Source organism: Triturus cristatus, chromosome 5_1 (assembly GCF_964204655.1).
Source record: "Triturus cristatus chromosome 5_1, aTriCri1.1, whole genome shotgun sequence".
NCBI lineage: Eukaryota > Metazoa > Chordata > Amphibia > Caudata > Salamandridae > Triturus > Triturus cristatus.
Genome location: NC_140587.1, coordinates 575,825,927 through 575,843,816, shown reverse-complemented (window position 1 = coordinate 575,843,816; position 17,890 = coordinate 575,825,927). Strand labels below are relative to the sequence as shown.

General features: G+C 45.1%; 1 protein-coding gene across 1 annotated transcript in view; it reads right to left on the bottom strand.

Annotated features, from left to right (window-relative positions):
• ARFGEF1 (ARF guanine nucleotide exchange factor 1) overlaps positions 1-17,890 on the bottom strand; it is a 1,069,199-nt gene that overhangs the window by 860,532 nt on the left and 190,777 nt on the right. Inside the window, exon 2 of the mRNA XM_085605493.1 lies at positions 7,689-7,719. Within this exon, the coding sequence (XP_085461619.1) occupies positions 7,689-7,719 (31 nt within the window). The remainder of the gene's footprint in view (positions 1-7,688; positions 7,720-17,890) is intronic.

Genomic DNA, 17,890 nt, shown 5'->3' with positions numbered 1-17,890 from the left:
AGGGACCAGAGAAGCAGGGAAGGCCAACAACAGAACCCGTAGCCGGGATATCCCCAGTCACCGGGGGCGAAGTAGGAATGCCTGGACATGGGCATTCACAGATAACTCATTTAGACCATCAGGGGCAGGACAGAGGTTTTATGCCAACTGGGAGTGACCTAGCACCTCAACAATGTACAAGGGGGGAGGGACCTAGTAATACCACCTTGATTACGAATTTCCCTGAGACAATTATCACACCTTCTAGAGACCGACAGCGGAAAATTACACCATGTATTAACCTCCCCCCGGCCTGTGCACCATATGTGGCAATATTAGTGGGGGTACCAGTATTAAGATCGGGTCAATGGGAGGACTATCCCGCCTTGAAAATAAAGTGCATACAGTGGTTGAATGCAAATCGCCCGCTCCCCCCTACAGCATCGGGCGAGATTTTATTTGCCCGAAGGGTAGAGTGGGTAGGGGGTAGGAAAAACTCAGTCCGGGGTGATTGTATAATAATTGACTTCAAGGATACTAGAGCAGTTGCGCACATATGTGGGTGGGTGCAGGAAAGGCCCAGGCCCCAAATAAATGTTGTGCCCCTCGAATATTTCTATCCGGAGGGGTATATGACCCCAGGATATGATTGTTCAGGAGCAGGGGGGATTCCTACAGGAAATTCCTGGGGCATTGAGACCAGGAATAGGTACGATGCACTTTCAGGGCTCGAGGAATGTGATTGACGCCACCCGCCCCAGGAACAGACCGGAATCTTGGATGGCCGTAGCATACCTACGTTGGAGGGTACAGGGATAGATAGGGGTTCCCAAAAAGATCTATCAACCGGTCTGCATGTACAAACCCTTGGGGGAACACAGGCATCCCATGCGCTGTCAGATCCCGATGTCGAGAATGTTAACTCACGGCCTATCATTAGAGTGGGTGGACTAGATTCTCGAACAGATCTAGGGACAAACACGAGCGCAGCATGGTTCCAAACCATGGACCGGGAGGTCATTACAGAAATCCTTCCCTCTCCCTTTCCGAGCGATTTTTCCTTGTTGTCCTGGAACATTGCTGGTTCAAGCTCCAAGATATCACAGGAAGAGTGGGCTGATTTCATTAAGGGACACGATATATGTTTGTTCCAGGAGACGTGGGCAGTGGATCATGTTTTTCGTCAGGGCTATCTGAACTTTTATAGTCCCGCAGAGAAGAAAGATAGGGGACGGCCAGCGGGTGGTTTGGTAATTTGGGTTAGGCAGGCGTTGGCCTGTACCGTTTCAGAACTACCTACAACAAGTAGTGACATCCTAGCAGTAAGAATGAAGACGGGGTCAGGGTTACGAGTAGATATATATAATATCTACGCACGTGGCCTTCCTGGAGGGTGTTGTTCTGAGATAGTGACAGCAATGGAACTCATGCTAGAATCATCGCCTAGTAAAGTCTGGCCGATAATGGGGGGGGATTTTAACACTACGTTCGAGCCGATGGGGCCCGACGATGGGAGCCTCACGGAAGAGGAGGATTGTAAGTGGGGTATACCTACCCTTGAAATCCCACATATAATAAGATGGACAGAGGCGGCCATCCATCTAAAGGGTCTATGTTTGGCCCTGCAGTTGAGGGCGGCTTACGGCCGTACTCTTTCCGACAGGACCGGGACTGCAACTTTTGATAATGGGATCTCGTCAAGCCGTATAGACTACTGGCTGGTCAGCCTACATCTGTGGCAGTTTCTCAATGATATGGTTGTAGTAAATAGAGTCGAAAGTGACCACAATCCGTTAATTATGACTTTGGCGGGGGTGATAGGTAAGGTAACCCCTAGTAGGGATACCTTAGCTAATAATGATGTTGTGGTTAGTAATGATATGCGCCACCTTAAGTGGAATCACATCGTCGATCACCCGGAGATAGTGGCCAAAATGGAACTCGAATTAAGCAATACCATGGGTGTATTAGGTACCAAAGATGACCGCCAGGAATGGAAGACGATGGTGATGGAGGAGCATACAGCCCTCTTCGATCACCTGAAGTCTTATTTTCTTAAGCACGGCAGCACCAGGAAATCGAATATAAAAAAATCTCACAGGTGGTACAATGAGGAATGCCGCAATGCCAGGGTCGAGTTAAGATCTGCCCTAGGAAACAGAGATGGTGATAGAGTAAGGCTGGCAAGGAACAACTATAGGAAAGTTGTCGGAGATGCTAAAAAACAATGGGACCAGGCTAGATGGGGTGACCTATTGGAAGCGCGCAAGGACAAAAATCCGAAAGTATTCTGGGATAAATACAAATGGGAGAAGGGCGGATGCCCAGATCCCCCACAGAATAACGTTGCCCAGGAGCAATGGCTGGAGCATTTTAAACCCCAGTACGCACCACTAACAGACGAATCCGATAGTAGACCCCTTGATGACAAACCCTTTACTAAATGGGTATTTACCTTGGGCGATGTGGCTAGGACATTAGACACAGTGACACCTGGCAGAGCTGCGGGGCTTGACTGTGTACCCGCTGATGTGTTTTTACACAACAAACCGCTGTGGTGTAGTTACATATGTACAATTGCCAATGCAGTCGCGTGCGGTGCCCCAATCCCTTCCTCATGGAAGGGAGAGGAAATAATACCCGTTTATAAAAAGGGCGATAAATCGGTGGCAGGCAACTACAGGCCGATCAGCCTTATTGATTCCATCCAAAAGGTCGTAGGGCGGTTGATTTCGCAGAAAGTACAGTTATGGATAGACGAACACCACATACTAACCCCATTACAGGCAGCGTTTCGCCCTCTAACAAGCACAATAGATCAGGTATTCCGTTTTATGACAATCTATTGGAAGACTGTTTAATTGGGATGGGGAGCATTGTATGCAGTGTTCGTAGACCTGAAGGCAGCGTTCGATACTGTGCCACGCTGTAAGCTGTGGCACGTATTAGGGGAATTGGGCATGCCTCTGGAGTTGTTGTCTCTAATAGTCCGCTTACATGAGGAAAATTATGCTTGGGTGCGGTGGGGATCTAGGGGCGAGGTCACGGAGACCTTTCCTGTTGGCAGGGGAGTGAGGCAGGGATGTGTACTTGCACCTACCCTGTTCTCACTCTTCGTCAATGGGATGGCCGATTACCTGGCCCTGGTCCCCTCCGACGCCCCAGTACTATCAGGAGTCCATATCCCTGTCCTCATGTTTGCGGACGACACCCTATTAATCTCCAAGACACCCAGTGGCCTACAGAAAACTTTAGAGAGGTCGAAGAGTTCTGTAGAATACGTGGGCTAGAAATAAATACGGGGAAGACTAAACTCATGCCATTTAATTAACATAGATCCTTTCGGGGCAAAATTAGCTTGAAAAATTTTGTACTAGAGCAAGTCAAAGCCTTTGTATATTTGGGCGTATCCTTACAGAAGGACATGGGTTGGAAACATCAACTCAACCTGACTACTCTCAAATTCAAACAACAGGTGGGGGAGCTTCTAGGGAAGTTTAGAACCTCTTGTACGAAGCCCGTTACACCGGTATTGGAAATTTATGGGCTAAAGGTTCTGAGCTCTGTTCTTTATGGAGCAGAGTTATGGGGATTCGCGAACCTGAATCAACTGATTGTGGTCGAGAATTCATTTCTACGTAAAGTGGCTGGAGGCCCAGTGAGTACCCCGATGTATCCACTTCGGATGGATCTAGGTAGGAAGACTGTAAATTATTTCGCAAAGCTCCGACCACTATTATATTGGCGAAGACTTTGGTGTACAGAAGAACTAGAACATTACGCCAACGGTCTCAAGGACGTTATGGAACCTGATAACTTCCAGAAAATTCCTTGGCTAAAAGAGATCAGATTGTTCCTAGTGAGGATGGGCTTGAGTGAAATGTGGAACGATCCCCAAAATGCAGTTTTGCAATCAAAAAAAGCATTGAAGAGTATGTATTGAGATTGGGTAATGGAAGAGGCTTGCATGAGCAGATCCACAAGACACCTAACAGGCCTATTTCTTGAATTTAAACAAAGACCTGCACTAGAAAATACTGGGATGCAATTACGAAACCCCATGATAGGAAATTGTACTTTCAACTGAGGGTTGGCTCCCTCCCATTAAGGTCGTTCACAAGCAGATGGGTAGGGTCCTCAAAAGAAGTATGCCCATGGTGCCCAGATAATCAGGAAACTTTAAGTCATCTATTGTTTTTCTGTCCTATCTATACTGAACCCCGTAGGGAATGGGTCATTCCCATATGCAAATTACTGGGCTTTAAAAAGCATGAGGAAGCACTTAGAGTCCTTCGATCAGACGCGTCTCCTCATATTGCGATTGCTCTGGCCAAGTTTTTAGGCTGGGCATGGTCCATACGAGCTAAGGCGTTAAAACAACATTCACCCACTCCCTAAGAGAAAGCTGCTACAGTTGGAAATACTGGGGATGTGGAGGTAATCTTAATTTATGTACTTCCACCCATGGGAGAGAATGTGTTTTATATTATAGGAATTGACTGGGGTTCACATCCAGACCACTCTTAGCATCATGCATAAATGTTTTTTATTTAATATATTTTAAGATCTTTTTATTATGTAAATAATAGCATTTACAGTTTTATATTTTAATCACATTAACATTGTCCAACTGGTGTAAGGTGTTTTTATAAGCTTTTATGACAGAATTGTCGAATAAAGTTATTATGATGGATTATTGCCTTCTCGTATTTCTAGAGCTTTCAGCACAACTGGCCACAGGAAACTGATCCACACTCTGGAGATACAAATGCAACTATCGTGTGAATCGGCGGAGGACAACTTGCTAGAGTAACACGGGAACCCTTTGAAGATTAAATTTTTGGTATTCACAAATGAATGCCAAGCATCTAAAGCAGGTGGTTTAATCCTAATAGATCATGTTAGACCGTCTATCACTACATTAGCACAGAAGAAGCAAGCTGTAAAAAAAAAAAAAAACATACAGATTCGCCTCAAATCCTTTTACGACGATCAGACTTCTTCATCCTACAGATTTCCACACAGCTGTTCAAGCTCAAGTGATATTACAAACTGACTTTGGAAATTCACCCATTATTGGCTTCCCACATGGCACGGTTCAAGTTAGATAGACTTGTTTCTCAGCTTCGTGTACCACTGAGAGTATATAACCCCTTGGGCAATGGCTACTTTTGATGATATCCAAACCACAGAACATTGTATGACGAATGACTCCATCGTTGAACATTTGCCTGATGCTATGATATGAAAAGTGTTAAACACCATGCAATCCGGATTGAATGTAGCTCCCTGATGATGACCTCAGAAAAATAGTTTATGTATTCCCTGCAAGTATAGAGGTCGAAACGCGTTGGCATTTACCTTGGGGTAGAAGATCGAGAACCTTCTCTACGCACAGTCAAGTTTATCATGTGTTGATACTTGAAAACTTTACATGGGATCTAAACACAAATAATTGGTTAGGTATAGGTAGAGAAGAGACTATAGGAAACTACCTTCATCCACATAGGGGTAATACATCGACTGTAGTTAGTTAAAAACTGTTTGAATTATTACATAATTTTTCTATATTTTTTCATGTATATGTAGTGTTATTTGTGATGATTTTTTTGTCATTTGTATTGTATGTTGTATATATCTGTATCATTATTTGTACAGCATACGAAGAGATTGATATCAAATGAACACATATGATAAAAAATAAGCATATAAAACAAGGAACGAGCTAAATACACAAACACACTGGATTGAAGTGTATGTTTGTTATTTAAAATGATTTGTATTGATGATTTGTATGGGGTTCACATAAATGCTGTATTAATGGGACACTTCAGCACTTCTCAGCAGAGGTCTAGCACATGACTTCTAAGCAGATCTGTAGCAGGTTTAATGAGACTCTACTGGCACCTCTCAGAAGAGCTTCCACACTGCTAATGGGGTAGAATACCTTTCGATGGGTGTAGCTTTCACTGATCTGAAGAATTGCAATACTTCGATTTGACATAACCAGAAGTACTTAGCAAAGTTAGTACAGCACTTATAAGTGTTGGCAATATCAACAAAATGGACAAAGAATTAAGCGGCATGGAGGCGGTTCTCCCCTCTTTACAGAGGGAAGGAGATCGGCATTTGAATGGTGCACAAATGTTTCTTTTCACAACATCTCAAAATTCTTAACAGGTAGCTGACCAAGTTCTAGTTCCAGAGACAATGACTGGGTACTTCCTTTACGGCTTAAGAGATGATCACTGTATGTCAGGTTCTTTCTTTACCTAGTTCTAGTTCAAGTCTTTCCTCAACATGTTAAGCTAGTCCATTCTTCTCTCTCAGCCAGACATTTGACAATTCCATTCCCAAGGAATCTTTGTTGGTCTCTCTTTGCCTACAGGCATCCATTCACTCCTTGAAGCTATTAATCACTTCAGCCTCATGTACTAGTTGTACACGGATGACAATTGGCTTGTGGCCTGTTCTGCCCAGTCCAGGGTGAATGAACAATGCCTGCAGCAAATCTTACTCGACTTCAAGTAACTGTAACTAGTCTTCTGAGCAATCAATCTCAGGATGTTGGCTGGAATATCTGAACATACCTTTCTCTTGTTATAGACCAGGTGGATCAATGAGATCAAGCAGTGACATTTGCTGGTGGTGCTAAAAGACGGAAAGTTTCAGAAAGGGGCAATGGTGGGATACTAGCATGCCAACAACAAAACTCTCTGATGTTCTACTAGTTGGTCATAAAACACTTTAGGGTCACAGGAGTTCAAAACTGCTGAATTCAGAAACAATTGCGAACCAGGGGTTGCTTTAAGGACCTTTGGGATGCCGAATATTTCTTTAAGCCTCTCTCAGGTGCACAGAACAAGTTACCTGCCTTCACTTGCCCTCTTTCTGCTGGATACTCTCTATCTAACCTTTGCTTTCTCATCTTGTGAATATTCACAAATCGCCAGACAGGTTTCGGGAAAACTGTAAATCAGTACTCCTGCATGTTGGTAAGTGGAGCCCTGAGGCTCCACACCAACCTCGTTTCAGTCTAGAAAAGACGAAATTAACTCTACATATACATATTAATATGTATGTAATGATTTCTACATTTATTTCATACATTCAATGTGGGAATTAATGACCACCGTTTGAACCCTTCAAGTATTTAGAAATGTAAGTAAACATTCTGCTGGTGTAAAATGTACCGTGGCATAAATCACCGTAGTACGTCACGAGAAAATAACGGAGGGGAAGTTTATTCCAATGAGGAGTTTTTTGTACATGTGAACGCTCAAGCAATGCATATTTTTTATACCAAACATCTCCCGAGGCAAATTAGTTTATATCAAAAGACTCTTTTTCAAATTCGAGAATTATATATGCAATGATAAAATAACCTGGAATTGTGTAATGGTTTTCGTGATTGTTAAATTTAATATTAAAGCCACTTCCCAGTGGGCATTAAAAAAAAAAGATTTGCATACCACATCAGAGCCTAATAACTTAAAAAAGGTTCATGAGCTCTTCTGTAAATAAGTTAAGTGGTTACCACGTACATCATATGTACAGCTTGGTCTGGTGCAAACAGTGGAGGCATGCTAAAATATCCTGCTCTGCAGGAACACTGTGCTCATCTTTGATAAGCCTGACAGGTAGTCCAGTTAATCTTTACTCAAGGGAATAAAATTACTAAACAGGACACAAAAACAAGTACAACATACCTTTGTTTTCCAGTCTCGTCTTTGATTTCATCTAAAAACAAAACGGAAAAACTCGATTTAAAATCACAATTGGAAAAACAGCCTTGTTTTGAAAGCCATAGCACAGCTTCACTTTGTTTGCAAGCTTGCATAAATATAAGCAAACATTGGAGAAAACAATTCCATGGTTTAAAATCATGAATAAAGCATTTTCTATTTAGCTGTGGCATGAAAAGCAATGTATAGGTCACTGGCTGTATATAAGCACACTGTCCATAGGAAATGAGAAAGGCAGTGTATGGAGAGTGTGGCAGGAGCGTGCAGAAAGGAACAGCAGCAGCAACTGGGGCAATTGGAGACAGGAAGAGGGAGTGAAATGAACAGGCACGCGCAACTAAATATTCGGAAAAGTGGCAAGGGTCAAACAATAGAGGGCACATTAGAAAAAATCTAATAAGTTAATGAAATAAAATCATTTTTTTGTTTATTAATATTTATGGAGTTTTATTAGTTTTACAGAGATTCGATTAAAATCTCTGTAAAACTGATAAAACTCCATAAACAGTTAATTAACTAAAAACTGATTTGAAAGAAAAATACGTTACAGGTTTGTTGTTCTGTCCAGAGAGATTGAAAATGCAGGTATCAGCATTTAAACATTTTTAGAGACACACGGTCCCATGGAGTGGTTTATATGAACCTGTCCCAGGCCATGTAGTTCCAAATATCAATCATCCTTATTAGTGACAATCATGCAAGTTTTTGGTATGTGTGGTACTAAACGTCTGAATACCACGGCATTGCATCAATCAATAAACAGTCATTTTGTGTATAAGAGATAATAAAACAACAACAAATACAAATGATACCGTTCCCACATCACCTGAGCATAGTGTTACAAAACCTACACAACAAAACAACATATAGCGCAGTAGGACAATTGGGGATTCTCAAATCCTAATTGGTGTGCGAGGAACCCGTGTCACGCGGCGCTGTTACGGAAGCATCATCATAAATGGTATCATCATTTTGTTTGGCGGTTTGGAGGTCAGTCAGAATTGTGTGCGAGTTACCTGAAATAGGGTATTTACGATGTCCTGGACTGTCCTTTTTGTGAAGTGTCACAGGCGTTCAGCTGGCGCCCATATGGTAATCGAGCGTGACCAGGCCTCCAACGCCAGAGGCTCATGTGACTTTCATCTACGTTTAGCCACTAGGAGTCCCAGATCTAGAAAGCTTGAGGTGGCTTTGTGTTTCGTGTCTCTGGAGTACAATCCAGCCAGACAGGACTCCAATGTATGCAAGGCAAGCCAGTGCATGTGGAGAGGTGGTGCGTGACACTGTGCCAGTAGTGTTGTACAGAGGGGCAGGTCCACAGCATGTGAAGAAAATCTGCATCAATTTGATGGCAGCGGGGGCAAGCAGCATCTGTTCTCGTAAAATAATGATTAATCTTAGCAGGAGTTAAATAAGCCCTGATGTTTAATATAAAGTTGGATAAGCCGGAATCTGGCATTCCGGGGCAGTGTGTTGGGCTCACCAACAATGGAATAAAATCAGTTTAATATGAATATAGACAATGTATCTTAAAAAAAAAAACATGTGTATGCTGTTTTGTAAGTTACATAACGTATATTTGCAAAGTGCACGGTCACCTTGTGTAGCATCTTGAAGAAGAAAAATCAATGTTTATTGTTCCGCTACACAATGGTGCTCATTTTATCGACCTCAGAAGGATGAACGGTTGAGTTCACATGTTGGATCTTGATCCTATGAGATAGCTGCTTGAGAAAGCAGCTTCGACACATCTGCGCACAATCCTTTTTAGGTCTCGCCTAGGCAACGCTTGCGCTGTTTCTTTGAGACATGCTGAAATCAGGATATGGGCATAAAGCTCCACCCACTTTCCGCCCATCTTTTTGATTGGCTCCTGTCTTTTGTAAATGGTGGCTTTTCATTGGTTAGTTGGCTTAGTATTGTCTTGTCTCTTCTTGTAACCTCCCATGAGGACACCCCCTGTTACATGTGTTGATTCTCCCTAGGTTTTAATTACAGCCTTAGACCACTATTTTCTTAAAGGGCTTCAGGCAGGAAACATGCTTGGTCCAAAGCAAGATCGGCAGTAGTTACTTTACTCACTAGCACTACTCACATTTATATGAGATCTTCTATAAATTTCCCTTCATCAGCTCCACACAGTTTACAACCTAATCCGGAATGAATATAATTGTTTTGTCACATTTCAAAGCTACTAATTGCATATATGGACATAGTTATTTGAATGTGCTTGTGATACTGTCTTGCATGCAATGCATTATGGGTAGTGTGGATTTACCATATCTTCATGGCTAAGTAAACAAGCATTTACAATGCAATAGGTCTCGCATTTACGAGAGTTTGAGCTATTGGCATTGTAAATCATAATGCCTTATATTTATATTTTGGTTTTTAAAACATAAATAAAAGGCATTGTTATTTTAAATGCCAATAGCTTAAACTTGCGTAAATGCAAGACCTATTGCATTGCAAATGCTTGTTGTCCTTAAGGGATTGCTCTGTGTTTCCTGTAGACTTTGAGCACGACGAAATCTATGTGTTATATTTCTATTTAAAAACAAATCTGCTAGGCTAAAGCTAGCCCTATACGCACGCAGTGAGTGGCTCTGTGACAAATGCTGCTTACATTTGTTTATTAAAAGGCTGACAGATTTTATTTCATGCATGATGAAAAAAAATCAAAATCTGCGGCTCGCAGATACTGTTACATTGCAACTCACGTGACAGTATGACTTTAATTGATTGTGTTCTATAGCAGCATGTACCACACACCTGGTCTCAACATGGAGACTATTTTCAGTAAACTGTGTAGGAAATTTACACCCGCTGAAATTACACAAGGAGAGAAAATGCCTTCTAATCTGAAACTGAATGAATGGTGCATTTTTATTTAAAATGACAGAAGAGTGTCAGGATTGCACAGTGCCTCTTCCGGCCACCACTCCTGTTTCTCCCTCTGTCTGTAACATTGTTCTTTTTGATGGTTAATCTTTCCCCCTTTCCTCTGCACCCGCCCGCGCCAGGCAGGGCTCGGATGAAAACAACATGGAGGCCGCATTGTCGGGGGCACGAGCCCCGGCTGCAGATGGGGCCGCTGCAAGCTGCTGCGTACATGGGCGCCGGGAGGCTGCTATCAGCGGTGGAGCGGGCCTGGGGGCCATATGACTCTGCTCTCCTCCCTTCTGGCTCCAAGTATGCTGCCGGGTCCTGCTGTCAGCACGACACCCTAATGATGGGCAGCGTTTAAACTGTTTTGTTTACCTAGCAACAGACCTCTTCTTCGAGGGGGTCTTTATTAGTCACCTTAACCCCTTCGCTGCCAGGCCTTTTCCCCCTCCTGTGCCACGCCCTGTTTTGGCTATTTGGGGTAGTGCGCGCTGAGGCCCCTGTAACTTTTTGACCACATAAGGTATCCACGCCAAATTTGCGTCCTTTTCTTCCAACATCATGGGGATTCTGAAGGTACTCAGGGTTTGTGGATTCCCCTGGAGGGGTCACAGAAATGAGCCAAAATACAGCAAAATTTAGGTTTTTGGGGGGGAAAATGGGAAAAACGGGCTGCAAATGAAAGCACCTGGGTTTTTCCCTGCAAATGTTTTCAAAAATGGGTTTGTGGGGCTGAAATCACCATTTTCCCAGCTTTTAGGGGATACCAGATTCTTGTTAGAAACCCAACATTGTTTACACAGTTTTGGCATTTTTCTGGGACATAGCCTATTTTTGCTATTTTTTGTGCTTTCAACCTCCTTCCAGTTAATGGTAGAAATAGGTACAAAAGCAATAACGGATCCTGGAAAGCTATATATTTTAGAGAAGTAGACAAAATTCTGAATTCAGCAAGGGGTAATTTGTGTAGATCCATCAAGGTTTCTCTATAGAAACTAACAGTTAAATATAGGATAAATTGAAAATTTGTTGAAAAAAAGCGCCTTTTGTGTCAACATTTTCACCTGAAACTTCTTCTAATTTTGACAGCTCTTTGAAAGCAATATACCGTTACATCCGCTGGACATTACTGGTTGTAGGGATATATAGGACTTATAGGTTCACCAAGAACCCGACGAACCCAGAGCCAAAAACTGAGCAGCAACTTGCAATGATTTTTTATTATGTACCGGGTATATAGTAATTATTCTGTAAAAATGTGTACATGGAAAAATCGGTATGAAAGACACCTATGTATTTCTGAAATGGGAACAAAATATAGAGTTTAGAAACAGTAGATATTTGCACATTTCCGAAATTGGGATACTAGCATGAGAATTATCAGTCATTTTTTAGAATGACTTCTTTTTTACACAATGTCTTTCATTTGGAAGGCAGAAATGCATCGAAAGTCAATAGGTAATAACAGTTCCTTTACAAATCTGAATTACCCTAAGTCTCACGATAAAAATGGTACCTCACTTGTAGGGGTAGGCATAGTGCCCACGACAGGAAATGGCTCAAAACCCAACGTGAACACACCACATTTTCACAATGCAAAATTACCCTTTTTTAGCAAAGTGCCTAGCTGTAGTTTTTGAATCATAGCTCTGCCGTCACCTAGGGAAACCTAGAAAACCTATACATTTTTGAAAACTAGACTCCCAGGGGAATCCAGGATCAGGTGACTTGATTGCCTCCCACCAGGTTCTGTTACCCAGAATCCCTTTTAAACCTAAAAAATTGCCAAAAAAAACACATTTTCTCCACATTTCTCTGGAGGAAAGTTCTGGAATCTGCGTGGATCCACAAATTTCCACCCACCCCGCATTCCCCAAAGTCTTCTGAGAAAAATGGTACCTCACTTGTGTGGGTCGGCCTAGTGCCCGCGACAGGAAACGGCGCAAAACACAACGTGGACACACCTCAATTACGCTGTGAAAAATTACTCTTTTTTTGGCAAAGTGTCTAGCTGTAGTTTTAAACCATAGCTCTGCCGTCACCTAGGGAAACCTAGCAAACCTATACATTTTTGAAAACTAGACACCCAGTGGAATCCAGGATGGGGTGACTTGACTGCCTCCCACCAGGTTCTGTTACCCAGAATCCCTTGTAAACCTAAACAGTTGCCAAAAAAAAACACATTTTCTCCACATTTCTCTGGTGGAAAGTTCTGGAATCTGCGTGGATCCACAAATTTCCACCCACCCCGCATTCCCCAAAGTCTTACGAGAAAAATGGTACCTCACTTGTGTGGGTCGGCCTAGTGCCCGCGACAGGAAATAGCGCAAAACGCAACGTGGACACACCTCAATTTCGCTGTGAAAAATGACCCTTTATTGGCAAAGTGCCTAGCTGTAGTTTTTGAACCATAGCTCTGCCGGCACCTAGGGAAACCTACCAAACCCACACATTTCTGGAAACTAGACACCCGGGGGATTCCAGGGAGGTATGACTTGCGTGGATCCCCCAACGTTTCCTTACCCAGAATGCCCTGCAAAACTCAAATTTAGTTGAAAAAATCACCTTTTTCACAAATTTTTGTGTTGGAAAGTTGTGGCATCACCGGGTTGACACGAATTTCCTACCACCCAGCGTTCCCCCGGGTCTCCTGATAAAAACGGTGCCTCACTCGTGTGGGAGGCCCAAGTACCTGCGACAGGCAAGGGCCCAAAACGTATTGAGGCGACATGAAAATTGCCTACCTCAAAACAACCTGGTTTTGCAAGGGGGGTCACCTGGGTTTTTAGCCCGGTGCTCGGCAGCCACCTAGGGGAACCTACCAAACCCACATATTTCTGGAAACTAGACACCCGGGGGATTCCAGGGAGGTATGGCTTGCGTGGATCCCCCAATGTTTCCTTACCCAGGATGCCCTGCAAACCTCTAATTTAGCTGAAAAATTCACCGTTTTTAACACATTTTTGTGTGGGAGAGTTGTGGCATCACCGGGCTGACACAAATTTCCGACCACCCAGCGTTTCCCCGGGTCTCCTGATAAAAACGGTGCCTCACTCGTGTGGGAGGCATAAGGACCCACCACGGGCAAGGGCCCAAAACGTATTGAGGCGACATGAAAATTGCCTACCTCAAAACGACCTGGTTTTGCAAGGGGGGTCACCTGGGTTTTTGGCCCGGTGCTCGGCGGCCACCTAGGGGAACCTACCAAACCCACACATTTCTGAAAACTAGACACCCGGGGGATTCCAGGGAGGAATGGCTTGCGTGGATCCCCCAACGTTTCCTTAACCAGAATGCTGTGCAAACCTCAAATTTAGCTGAAAAAAATCACCTTTTTCACACATTTTTGTGTGGGAAAGTTGTGGCATCACCGGGCTGACACAAATTTCCTACCACCCAGCGTTCCCCCGGGTCTCCCGATAAAAACGGTGCCTCACTCGTGTGGGAGGCCCAAGTACCCGCGACAGGCAAGGGCCCAAAACATATTGAGGCGTATTGGTTTCTAGTGGGCATTCTGCACCCCCAGGGGGGGGCCAGATTGGGGGCTACAGCTCCAATCTGCCTCCTGGGGGGCAGAAAGACTGTCATTTTTGTGGGGGGGAGGGTGGGGGCATTGGCGTGCCCGTTTCAGGCAGCCCACACCCTAAAAACAATTGCGCAAAAAAAATCCCTGGTGTATAGTGGGCTTTCTGCCCCCCCGAAGGGGCAGATTAGGGGCCAATGCCCCATCTGCCCCCTGGGAGGGGGGGCAGAAAGACTGTGATAATTGGGGGGTGGGGTGGGGGCATGGGCCTGCCCGTTTTGGGCAGCCCCCACCCCTATTTTTATTTTTTTTACAATTCCCTGGTGTCTAGTGGTATTTTTGGCCCCCCGGGGGGGGGCAGATTGGGAGCCAATGCCCCATCTGCCCCCCAGGGGGGGCAGAAAGGCTGTAATGGTGGTGGGTGGGTGGGGGCATTGGCGTGCCCGTTTCGGGCAGCCCCCACCCTAAAAAAAAAATGAAAAGAAATCCCTGGTGTATAGTGGGCTTTCTGCCCCCCCGAAGGGGCAGATTAGGGGCCAATTCCCCATCTGCCCCCCGGGGGGCAGAAAGACTGATAATATTTTTTTTTTCCCCTGGTGTCTAGTGGGCTTTTTGCCCCCCCCCGGGGGGGCAGATTGGGGGCTACTGCCCCCATCTGCCCCCCAAGGGGGGCAAAAAGACTAAATGATGGCAAAATTATTTGAGGGGAGCAAAGGCCCTTGCCCAAGGGGCCGCTCCCCCTCCCTGGTGTCTAGTGGGTGGATCCCTGCTTGGGGATCACCCTCCTGTGGCGATCCCCAAGCAGGGATCCACTGGGGAGGGGTACCATTGGAAAGGGGAGATTCTCCCCTTTCCAACGATACCTCTCCCGTCTTTCTACAAAGTGAAACTGAAATGAGCCTCTTGGCTCATTTCAGTTTTAGTGTAATGACGTCGGCGCGACATGCGCGCCGATCGTCATTACACTGAAAGCAGGAGGGGTGGCCTCGGGAGCTGGGGAAGCTCTTCCCCAGCTCCCGAGGCTATTTTCAGTAAAAGGGAATCCCTCTGGTGCCCGCACCAGAGGGATTCCCCAGGGAATGCCTCATGACGTGCTGGACTCGTCGTGGGCACAGCGCGACTGTGCTCCATGACGTGTCCAGCACGTCATGGGCACAGAAGGGGTTAAACAAGATATGTGAGGTTAATATCGTTTTTTGAGGGCGCTCAGGCCCAAAGGAGGACTTTTGAAGCTTGTCAACAACTTTTCAGGTCACTCCAAGACTGTGTTCGGAGAGTGTGGCAACACAATAAAAGTAAGCCTTTTAATTGACTTCTTCACCACCCCTGATGCACTGTTGGCACTTAAGCCGGTGGTCTCCAGTGCTCAGCACCAGCACTTAATTGTCAACACCAGGGCTTGCACCAGTCTGCCACATGGTGGCACTGTTAAAAATGATTATTGACTGCTGCCCAATCCATTTTTATAGCTTTGGGAGCCTAGAGTAGGCTGAATTGTCACACTTTTAAGAGTGTGATGATTAAAAATTGCGTTTGTTGGTACTGCCAGTGGCAGCCGCAATGTGTGGCGTAAGCTGCAGGGGCCTCCTAAGGAGGGCCCTGGCACTTATATGTTTTTTACTTCTATATATATTTTTTTTCATAAATTAAGCATTGCAGTAACCACGAACTGTTCTGAGCATCAGAAAAGTGGACCAACTCTATACTCTCCGGTCATGATCCTGATGTAATGCCTTCAAAAATGTATCTGCATCAAAGCTCGTACCCTGTGTCAGGTCAGGTTAACATGAACTCGAGCTGCAATGCCCCTTTGCATCTGTATAGCTGTCAACAGCTAGCTGCCTTTGAGAAGGATTGACTCGTCGTGGTGTCCTGTTTATTTTCCTCTATTTGGACTCTGCCTTTCCTTTGGTTTTGGGAAGGGGTGTAGTGTCCTAAGGATACGACAGGGCTTTAAGTGGGCCGGGTCTCACCGGTGCTGAGCACCGGCAGCTTTTTAAACAGAGGCTTGAAACGGGTCTCTATCGGGCTCTGTTTTGTACCCTGGCACAGGCAGTCCGTTTTTTTCCGGACTGCAGTGATAGCAGGCACATCCATGCTCACACTGCTCTCTTCTCACTAGCGGAGAAGTTATGTCATGACGTCATGCCAGGTGAGTTGTAGGGGAAGGGAAATCCTCTAAAGAGTCATTTTCTCTCTGGATTGCTCTTCTCTTTTTGAAACTCAGAAGCAGCCACATTGTCGTGGTGTCACCAGGGCTTTAAGTGGAAGCTTTTTCAATATTATATGCAAGCCATAGTTGCTGTTTATTTATCTTATACAACTAACAACCATTGACAAAGCCAATAGTCCAGACTTGTTGTAGGTACGATGTGGCATATTAGCAAGAACATCGTTAAAATTATCACCGTTTTAGCTGCAGTTTCCTGCCGCTAAAACGGCGATAATGGGCTTGATAATATGCGTTATAGAATTCCAATAGAAGCCCAGGTTAGATGTGCAGGACATCTAACCTGGGCTTCTATTGGAATTCTAGAACGCATATTAGCAAGCCCATTATCGCCGTTTTAGCGGCAGTTTCCTGCCGCTAAAACGGCGATAATTTTAATGAGGTTCTTGCTAATATGCCCCGATGTTACTTATATCATATATCATGCAATGACAGAAACAGCAAAATACAAGTCGGTGGCACACTATGCTAAGCAGAGATTTTTAGCTTACGTCTTTTTAAACCACACCCTTGATTACATTGGCCACACCCCTTTGAGAGACCCTCCAGTTTTTTCATCCCACTTAAAGCCCTGGGGTGCGCTCTTGAGCAGTGCCATCACAGAGAACTGCCACTTACACCACCATCTACACCTATGTCAGGGGACCCAGCTAATACAAGGGAGGTGGAAGGATTTACCCTCACTCCAGTTGCCAGCAGCGCTGTGGTCTATGTGTCTTTCTTTATACCATGCTGCATATACCTATGTACACCTTCAAGAGTCGGCTAGAGAGTGATATGCAGGCGCTTTACTCGGGGGGTACGCTTGAGCCCCCTGATAGCATGAATCATGCCTGCTCCTCAAACAGTATGCGTCTGCCGCAGGTTTAGGTTTGATTGTGCCCCTTCTGGCACAAGCATGAGGTGTGCTTGATCTCTGCGTAAGGTGCACTTGCAATCCTGTGTGAGGTGTGCCAGTGCCTCGCACAGTAAGGTGTGTTTCTGCTATTAACGGATATATGGCGAGTCCCAACAGGTACGCGCACAGCAGAGACGTGCACTTGTTTTCAGTGTGAGGTGCATGTTGCTCCTAACACGGAAGCCCCAAAAGTGCTTGAGCCCCTGTGAGTACGGCCAGGTATGTGCTGGCCTCGTGCGCCTCCCTCCCTGGCACTGCGGCTCCTGGGCTGCGTGTGTGACCAGCCTCTCCCAGTCCCATGACCCCTCCCTCCTAGTGCCGGGGGCACGCAGCAAGTCTAGGCTGAGAGCGTCCGGGGGCCGCCTCCGCACACTACAGCGTGGCCGGAGCAGAGGTCGCCCGGGCACCTACCACCTCTCCCCCGGTGTGACCCGAGCTCCTACCCGACACCGATATGGCCTGCTGTGGAGAATACCAGGTATGGAAACACTTCTCCCCCCCCCCGTCTACTCATTCGCCCTGCTCAGGAGTACTAGTAGGAGCCGCTCCTGCGTAGTACGATTTATAAATAAGTTCTACTTGCTTCTCCAGGCCTTTACTAATCACCCCAGGTGCGGACGGTGCCTACA